Below are 9,753 nucleotides of genomic sequence, written 5' to 3'. Positions count from 1 at the left end.
CATTTCTCACTATCTATATTTTTAAAAAATACTTCACTATCAACCAGTGGCGGAGCCAAGAATTTTTTTTCGGGGTATCGGCAGTAGCGTATTCAGGATTTTTAGAGTGTTGTATCCGATGATCTTCCACAACACACAATATATATACTAAAAATAATTGATTTGAGGATCTTGTAGAGTGGGTAAAGTAGGTATTAAAAAAGGTTCATTTCTTGATAAATTAGGACTGTCGTCATTAATTTTTTGTCATAAAAAGAAAAAAGAAGTTGATAAAACGGCGTCGTTGGGTCTAACAATTGTACTATTCTCAATTGATGCATTCTCTTAGTTTCAGGCTTTTCAGGCCATCTTCCTCTTCTCCTCCCCGTGTTGAGGAAATTGTTTCCAAAATCAGATGTATGTCGGCGCTTACACCAATTCTACTTTTCAATTAACAACGACACTGCCACTTCTCCACTTTCTCTCTCCTCCCAAATCCTCCCAAAAATTCCTCAATTTCATCAATCACACTACACTTTTCCAATCAATATAAACCCTAGAAAATTGTAATGTCGCAACTCAATCTCAAATCACCCACTCATCACTACAATTAGGAGAGAGAAATCAGTTTCAAAAATGGCAAAACCGACATCATCATCATCGTCGTCATTCCACCTGCAATCCCTAAAGAAGAAGAAATGGTTATTAACGATCTTAGCTCTGTTTTCGATTTCTACCCTTATTGTTCTGCTCATTCGAGCTAATATATCTCCTTCTTGCGATGATCGATTGTTATATGGCGCTAAAGATTCCGATAAGATCCTTAATTCGCCTTCGGGTTCGTCATCTTCGTCGTCGCGGTCGAGTCCTCTTCACTTCATGAAATCTAAGCTTGTTCTTTTGGTGTCGCATCAACTCACACTCTCTGGTATTATTTAATTATAATTTTTCCATTATTTGATTGACATTCTTGTTTTTTTTGAAAACATACGCTCCATTACTTAGTTAATAAAGAGTTGGTTTGCTACATTGTTTCCTCTCACAGCAGGAGAGTTTGTGCCTGACAAAATACTAGAATTACTATTACACACATTGATGTCTTTCAAAATTAATTCTAGACAAAATAAAAGAGGGACCAAAATGATTTCTATTTGGTTGGTCCGCATCTTGTTCTTCCTTGAATTCTTAGCCAAAGCATCTGCTAGTGTGTTCGCCTGTCTCCCTTCATAGATAAGAGTAGTCCTGCCCCTGCATTCGATCAATATTGTTGTTGTTAGACAAGTGTTGAGCTTATTTTCATCCTTCAGTTCAGCTATAGCTTGCTGGCAATATGTGGCTAATATGCACTCCTTCCATTCCCTCTCTTTGATCCACTTCAGTGCTATCTTTAAGGTAAGTAGTTCTGCTTCCAAACTTGAGTTGCAAAACCCCTTCCAAGTGACAGCTTCTTCTATATACCTGTAAAGTCCCCTACAAACAGCAGCAGCACCCATTTCCTTTGACACAGAATCATGAGAGGCATCACAGTTGATCTTATAGCACCCATGAGGTGGTTTGGTCCAAGAGGTAATTAAGGCTTTCGAAGAAACTGGAGGTTGGTTTCTGGGTATAGAACCATTCAGTAGCAGCCCATATGCAGTGATTAGTTATAGATTGGATGGGTTTGTTTGATTTGGTAAACACCCATGTGTTCCTTCTTTTCCAAAGTTCCCACAAAGCAAAACAAAAAATGACATTCCAGTGAAGGTGATTTCTGAATAATTTGTCAGACTTGAGGTGTTTTGGGATCCATTGATAGAAATCAGTGAGGTCATTCTGGGGTGCAAGCTGTCCCATAACTCAGCAGCTCTAGGGCAAGATCTAAGAATGTGCTCCATGTTTTCAGAACTCCCAGGGCAGAAGGTGCAGCTATTCTGAATAGAGGGGATGCTTTTAGCTAGGTTATGATTGTTAGGCTATTCTCTCCCAAGCAGATTGCCAAAGGAACAACTTTATTTTTGGTAGCCTTGGGATTTCCAAGTATTATTCCAAATTTGAGTATTGTGGAACACTACACTAGGCAGATTTGCATTTGTATTTAGACAGATTGGCATTGTTGTTGTTTCTTATATGTAGACTAGTATAATGTAGATTTTTTAGTTTTTTTTTTGACATTTTGGATTGAGATAACAGTCAATAAAAAGGAAAGAATGAGCTTGTTTACATTATGGATTTGCTACTGAGGTCACAGCTGAGAGGGGTAATTGAGGCATATAGTGTTAGGGGGTAACCGGAGCTAGTATCACTTTTAGCTGATAATGGTAAATGGCGGAATTGAATCTTCCATTTGATTGGTGCAACTGTGTGGAGATTTTGTGAGGCGGAGTCTGAGTATGATTTGAGATTTATTGTGAACTTCCGTTAACTTAGGTATGTAGATTAGGCAAAGGTGTTGCAGGTAGGAGATAAAGTGTGAAAGTAGATAAGGCGTCGTACTCCTACGTAGGTCATGATAAAGGTCGCAACTTGTGACCAAAATAAGGCGTCGTACTCCTACGTGGCACACAATTAAGGGTGCCATATAACCCGTTATTCATCAAATTGGTTTTACCATGAAATCAATAATTTTGACTATAAAAATATTTTGTATAATTGAAAATAAGGTAGGAAATAAAAAAAATCAGGAAATAATTTTTTATTATAGTTATAGTATTCATATGTTTCCTTTATCTTGTAGATTTGTAATTAGGTAAAATAGAAATTATAATCTGATGATATATTTTAAATTTAAGAATTGAATTAAATAATCTGATCGGTAATCAGCTTCACTTGCTGTGTTCAATGCTCTGTACAAAATTGGTGATAGAATTTTTTCTTTGCTGATTAGTCAGACATTTAATTAATTAAAGCTAATCAGGTTGATGGATCACTCACCGGAAAAATAATCAACAGCCTGAGTATGGTCAACTAAAACCTCAAATATGTAAATCGATTTATAGTACAGTTCAAAGAAGAATACTTTCATAGAGCATATATATACTTCGTACAAAGTATGTTAATATGTTGCCTTCCTTCACCTAGTGAGAATCACATTGTTTTTCAAGGTAACTGCAGTCTATTGAAGTCCAAATTTGGAATTGCATAATACCTATACAAATTGATAATACAAGTAGTAACTTGGCCCTTCTAGCTTTTTCATAGATTTTTGTGCAATTCTTGATTTTCTTGATTTGTATGCATATAGTGTATCGTATAATAATTTGATCATACTCATTCTTTTAATTAATACTGGCAATCTGGCATATAAAAATGGTTTCACATTATATACAGAGTATTAATTTTCTATGTAAAATATTCATATCTTTCAAAAGAAAAAATAACATATTGTTAGGATATTAAAGATGTTTTACCTTTTTCTTCAGTTCTAATAATATGACATTTATGTTAGAAAATCTTTAATTTCCAATTTTCATATATGACACGTCACATGACACATCATATTTTTGCAACACATCACATTTTAATAATTTGTCGCGAGTTGCGACCTTTATCATTTTGCAAGAGTTAAAAGGGAGTAAGAGGAAGTGTTGGAATGAGGAAAGCAACCCTTAAGAAAAAAGGAATAAAAGATATAACCTTCGGTACAGTGAACCCTTAAACCCTAATGAAGTCTTAAATGTACAACTTTGTTTTGATGTCCTGGTAAAGCAACATGTTGTACGCTAAGTCATTACAATTATGTGTCTTAAGGATTGCCTTAATCATGTGTACTCTTCATTGATATACATGATGAACTAAGGATCATATCTAAGTGAAGCAAACTTCTCTCTTGAAGGAATGAAGACAGACGAATCCCTGAAATATAGAGGCAAGATAAGCATTAGGGTTCAATGCACTAAGACCTTGTCCTATGCCGAATCCTCTACAAGGACCAAGGCCATCTAGAGTAAAATACATATAATTCTGAAGGTGAATCGTGAATGTCAAGGTCAAGGATAAGACAACCGATCCAGTGGCCATGGCCTAATTCCCCGATTTCCTTACCACAAAGGCTAGATCTTTGTTAAGGAATTATAGGGACAAAAGTCGTCACAAGCATTTATCTATCTCCAATAAAGCTCTCAGATTTAAATTTTAGCAGACTGACAGGATTCTAAAATGAGTCAAATGACCTCAGGCCCTCAATGACCTCATATTGAAAGCTACAAGTAGCACACTAGCACCTATGAAATCTTCTTGGTTTAGTGAAATATCATTCATGCAAAGAGGAGGGAAGCCTTAGAGGTTTGTCTAATGGCCATGATGCTCATATTTGACATTTATAGACGAGATGTTTTTCCCCTGCAACCTTTAGTGATTCCCCAGAGAACTCTTTTTACACTGATTAAAATACTAGGCATAAACAGAAGGATGGTGGGTTAGTAGCCTTCGAGGTTTTTTCGTTCTACAGGGTATAATAAGTTGCAGTAGGTCACAACAAGTTCTTTTAGGAAATAGTGCGAAATGTTAACTGAAAGTTGTGGAAAATTACCTTGATTGCCTATGGTCAATTTCGACCTTGATTTAATGTTTTACCCATACTGAAAGTTGGGAAAAGTTCCTGGGAGATAATGCTTCACCCAATTCAATTGATTGGCATTTTGAGAGTCTGTAAGTCTTACATAAGAGACCTGTTCTTAAGCCGGAGTTCACAGGTGTCTGAAGTCATGCTTGTGAGACGTTTCTAGGACTCCGTGAGAATCCATACGAGCATACTTGAGTTGTCTGATGGATACTACTTTATATGAAACTAAATAGAATATTGATTGCTCTCGAGTCCCGACACGGTCATTATTTATCCTCAAAGACCTATATTGAACGTTGCTGGACGTCTAGATAGATATAGATTTTGGGTTTTCCAGCACCTTTCCAGCTCCACCCAGGTGCATTTTGGTCATCTAGACCGAATGATAACAAAGTTTATTGATTGTTGTTTTGTTTGGCTGTGGGCTGTCTAGTTTTCCAGACAATAAGTGCCTTGGGAACTTATAACTTTGCTTCTGTCAAAGCTTTGATCATAATCAGCTTTTGGACATCTGTATTCTGAATAATATAGATCCACCAATTGTCTGATCCCCTCAAGTCTTTTGACCAATGGCTACTGAACTTTTCCTTGCTTCATCAGTAAACTATATTACTTAGAACTCCAGTATTGGTTTCAGACAAAGCTACATATCCAAGTGTCATACTCAGCTATTTTATGGAATTACATGTTAGAATGAAGAGTCAGCGTTTACCATCTAGACTGTAAAAGTTGCCAAACTAAGCTGGCTTGACTGGCCACTACCAGCGCTAGTTTCCTGCAAGTAATTGAAGTCATAGGAACAAATTATTTGTATATTCCTTTGATATATTGAACAAATTATGTTATCTGAGACTCTGAGCCTCTACCCTACCCCTCCTTTGGTTACCATTAGTGTTGATTTGATTTCACTAATGATTTCAGCTTTAAACTTTCAATCTGATGCATATGTTGTGTGTTTAGGTGGACCTCTGTTACTGATGGAGTTGGCATTTCTGTTGAGAGGTGTTGGTGCTGAAGTTGTGTGGATTACTTATCAAAAACCAGCTGAACCAGATGAGGTTGTATACAGTTTGGAAAATAAAATGCTAGACAGAGGAGTACAGGTGAGACAGCTGTATTTATCTACTTGTTTTCCCTAACCCGTCCCCAGATATTCGATTCACTGGTGATCAGATTTTTCCCTGACCTGCTACATGGATTGCTACAATTTATACTTATTATTCTTCCTGTTCACGAATTAACTTCTATTTTCCAGATTCTTCACGCAAAGGGCCAAAAGGCTATTGATACTGCTCTGAAAGCTGATCTAGTTGTTTTAAATACTGCTGTTGCTGGGAAATGGCTGGACGCAGTGCTGAAGGATAATGTTCCTCGCGTTCTTCCAAAGATATTGTGGTGGATTCATGAGATGCGAGGGCATTATTTCACTTTGGAGTATGTGAAGCACCTACCGTTTGTGGCAGCTGCTATGATTGATTCTCACACCACTGCAGAATATTGGAAAAACAGAACTAAAGAACGTTTGGGGTATCTATCTTTGTTGCTTATTAACTCAAGCCTGTCTTCTATAGAAGCTTGTTTCTCGTACTCATTACGTTCTTTTATTGGTGGTATCTGCAATGCTGGCCCTATGCGGGTCATCTTAACCTTTTGTACACCATTAAGCATGATCTTTCTCCACGAAACAAAGAAAAGTTACTAGTAACAGAAGAAACTACTACTTTCGCGTCACCTTGACTGTCCTCCATTATGTGATGTCTTGATTTGACTGTCCCGTAAGTTTATCATCTCAATGTGCACAATTATTGCACAACTCACTAAAATATACTACTTTTGGTCATTTCTAGCGTTCAATATATGTGTTTTTGTCAACTAAGGCGGCCGAGATGATTTGAGGTAAGATGCTTACACGATTTGTATCCTTGTAACGTTTTTGCACTTGTTCTGTCCTGTATAAATCAGCTCAAATATAGAGTAAAGTGGGAAGGATTGTGTTTGTCTAGATTTTCCTCTTCTTTTTCTTTTGCGTGCTGTTTTCCTTTCCCTCTTTTTGTTGGTTGGTGTTTTCTTAAATAAGCTATGACATTTTATGAAGGTGGTCTTTTGAATCCAGATATTTTGAGTGGAAAATACAGTTATATGCGTGGTAGCTTAAACAAATTGGAAAATAATCCCGCAAGTCGCAGTAGATACTTTTCTTCTCTTGTTCTTCATTTCTGGATTTGATTGATTCAATTTTGATCTTCTTTTAGCTGTATATAAGTTTGAAAAGTTGTGAACTGTACAGTTTGATCTGCTGTTGGCTGTTCTTAACTTTGAAAGCTTGTGAACTCTACAGTGTAAAGATGCCAGATACATTTGTTGTGCACCTTGGAAACAGCAAGGACCTTATGGAAGTTGCTGAGACTAGTGTTGCAAAGAGAGTTCTACGTGAACATGTCCGAGCAACCCTTGGGGTACAGAATGAGGATCTGCTCTTCGCTATCATAAATAGTAAGTTTCTGCTTATCAAATCTTTACTTTGTGTTTAGCTGTGGGTGAGGGGAGAGTGAGTTTCCTTGTGGTTGTCCAAAGTTGTTTCTCCCTGAGAAATAAATGAAAATCTATTTTGGGAGGCAGGGTGGGAGAAACAAAAGAGATAACAGGAGCAACTAGAATTCAGATATGAGGTGAACTAGAATTCAAATATAAGGTCAATCACATTCCATGAAACTGCGTCTTATTCTTGGACCAGTTTTTCCTTTCAAGTTCTGTTCTACTCTTGTCTATATAAATTTATGAACTCACATTATAATAACAACTGGCGTGAAGATTAGAATGAAAGTAGGTGTATAAAGTGTGGCAAGGAGCTTGTTAGAGTGCTTTGGTGTTATCTTGATCTGGGAAATAGTGTATGCTTCCTTTAGTTCCATACTCATGGGACTTTTATTAAGGAAAATCGGTTTTTGATACACATATCACGCATACAGTGTCATTTGGGTAACTTCATGGTCACCGTTCTGTGCCTGCAGGTGTTTCTCGAGGAAAAGGGCAGGATCTATTTCTGCGCGCATTCCAGGAAAGCCTGCAGATTATTAAAGAAAAGAAGCTGCAGGTGCCTCCTGTGCACGCGTTAGTAGTTGGAAGTGATATGAATGCACAAACTAAGTTTGAAACAGAACTCCGCAGCTTTGTTATTGAGAAAAAGATTCAGAATCGCGTTCATTTCGTTAATAAGACTCTGACTGTAGCTCCATATCTTGCCGCAATTGATGTTCTCGTCCAAAACTCACAGGTACTTGCTAATGGCATCTCTATCTATTTTCGGAGAACGGGACTTTTGCTTAACTTTGTTTTCAATAGACATAAAATCTTTTTCTGTAGTTTTCAAGTTTATCTAAAATCACGGCACTTCTAATTAAAACATGGTTTCAAAAAATATTGAAAAAGGTTTTGTCTGTTTCTTAGTCGTAGTTACTTAGATATTTAAATGTGTCTTTATGATTAAGCTTTCTGATTGTTTCGGATCATTATTGTAAGTTGAGGAGTGAGCATCCTTTTGCAAGACCTCATCTTCATGAGAATCATGACACAGTGGTTTGGTCCTTGGTTTTTGCTTGATGGAATTATAATGCTTTTGCGAGGTTAACATTGCATACATCTTGATCTATCTAGACACTCCCAAGGACAGGAACTCACTAGGTGGTAGAGTACTATGGCTAATACGTATTTCCTCTTCCCATTTATTCCCTGAATACTTCTTCCTAGTCCTTTATTGTGTTCATGCATTTTTCCGTGGTTGTTGTCACATTGAAACTTCTTGAATATGCACTTAAAACTTTGGTTGAGCTTAACATTAAAGTTTTATAATTGTATATAGGCACGCGGAGAATGTTTTGGAAGGATAACCATTGAGGCTATGGCATTTCAGCTTCCCGTGCTGGTAAGTATATTATCCTCTCCCGTTTACCTTTTGTTCCTACTGTTATATGACAATTGGGGCAAATCAATTGATACTATTGACACTTCCTGCAAACTTCTGGTTTTCATGCTATATTATAGAAGTAGATGATCGATCTAGAATTTAGGCTTACGGGGAACAGGACATGTGGTGATGGATTGCGCTTCTTGACTGGTTTAATTGTTTGCATTTCTTTGTCTGCCACATCCCTAAAGGAATGACCTTTAGAGAATGCCTTTGCAATTTCTTGTTTGTGGCAACCGACACTTTGCTACTTTCACAATCTATGTTACAAATGGTAAACCCTTTTACGAGGTCTTCTGCCTGCAAGTGTTCTGACAGTTTTCCTCGAGGCTCCTACACTGCATGTATGGTTAAAAGTGAGAATAATTGCACTGAGAATAACTTAGACTTCTGCGTTTTGCATGTGATTTTTTTCCCCCCTTTCTATTGAAGTACCCTATGTTACTTAGACTCGGGTACTAATGTCGGACACGGATACATATCCAAGTGTCTGACACTGCTAAATTGTGGAAAAGTTCCTTGATTTTAGACCAAAAGGAAGTGTCGAAGTGTCCATACCCATGTCCAAGTGTTGGAATGTCTACACCCATGTCCAAGTGTCGAGGATCCGACTTGGATACTTGAGGTAAAACAAAGAGTCCGAATAACATAGGAAGTACCATATTAAAATTGCCTTTGAATCTGGAGGTGGAATCAAAGTTGCTTCAAATTTTGTTAGAATCTTGGATTCCAATATGTTTAGTTGACATCATATGAAACTTTCATCAGGGAACAGCTGCTGGAGGCACCATGGAGATAGTCGTGAATCAGACAACAGGTTTGTTGCATCCTGTAGGAAAAGACGGTGTCACCCCTCTGGCGAGGAACATTGTGAAACTAGCAACCCATGTTGAGAGGAGGCTGACTATGGGATGGAAAGGCTATGAAAGGGTAAAAGAGAGGTTTCTCGAACACCATATGGCAGAGCGAATAGCGTATGTCCTTAAAGAAGTGTTAAGAAAAGCGAAGCACAGTACTTGATTTGCCGTAAGGGTCTTGGCTTGCATAGTATGTATATGGTCCCCTAATCCCTATTGGAATGGATGGCCATGTTTCTGTTTAGAGGAGGACCCAACCTCCTTGAAAAAGGTTGTACAATTCTTAGGCGGCGAGCTGTTTCAAGTTCTAACATATAGGGAGAGTAGAAGGGCGGAAATTTCACAAATCAGTGTATATGTTGAATCATAAATTTTCAGGGAAATTAGTGTTCATGTCATTCTTGATACAA

At 37.5% G+C, this 9,753-nt stretch overlaps 1 protein-coding gene across 1 annotated transcript; it reads left to right on the top strand.

Moving 5' to 3' along the window:
- The first annotated feature begins 304 nt into the window (after positions 1–304).
- LOC110790582 (uncharacterized) lies at positions 305–9,753 on the top strand. Its single transcript, XM_021995366.2, has 7 exons — positions 305–907; positions 5,483–5,625; positions 5,778–6,049; positions 6,861–7,015; positions 7,534–7,796; positions 8,382–8,444; positions 9,255–9,753. Exons 1-7 carry the CDS (start codon positions 616–618, stop codon positions 9,504–9,506), a joined length of 1,440 nt encoding a protein of 479 aa, XP_021851058.1. The 5' UTR covers positions 305–615; the 3' UTR covers positions 9,507–9,753.

Source organism: Spinacia oleracea, chromosome 2 (genome assembly GCF_020520425.1).
Source record: "Spinacia oleracea cultivar Varoflay chromosome 2, BTI_SOV_V1, whole genome shotgun sequence".
Lineage (NCBI taxonomy): Eukaryota > Viridiplantae > Streptophyta > Magnoliopsida > Caryophyllales > Amaranthaceae > Spinacia > Spinacia oleracea.
Note: the sequence above shows the minus strand (reverse complement) of the source record. Positions and strands in the feature narration are given on the sequence as shown.

Excerpts from the sequence above, each read along its gene's own strand:
- LOC110790582 (XM_021995366.2), top strand. The coding sequence starts at position 616 with ATGGCAAAACCGACATCATCATCATCGTCGTCATTCCACCTGCAATCC. Across the intron at positions 6,050-6,860 it reads AGAACTAAAGAACGTTTGGG|TGTAAAGATGCCAGATACAT; the intron begins GTATCTATCTTT and ends TGAACTCTACAG. Across the intron at positions 8,445-9,254 it reads CATTTCAGCTTCCCGTGCTG|GGAACAGCTGCTGGAGGCAC; the intron begins GTAAGTATATTA and ends AACTTTCATCAG.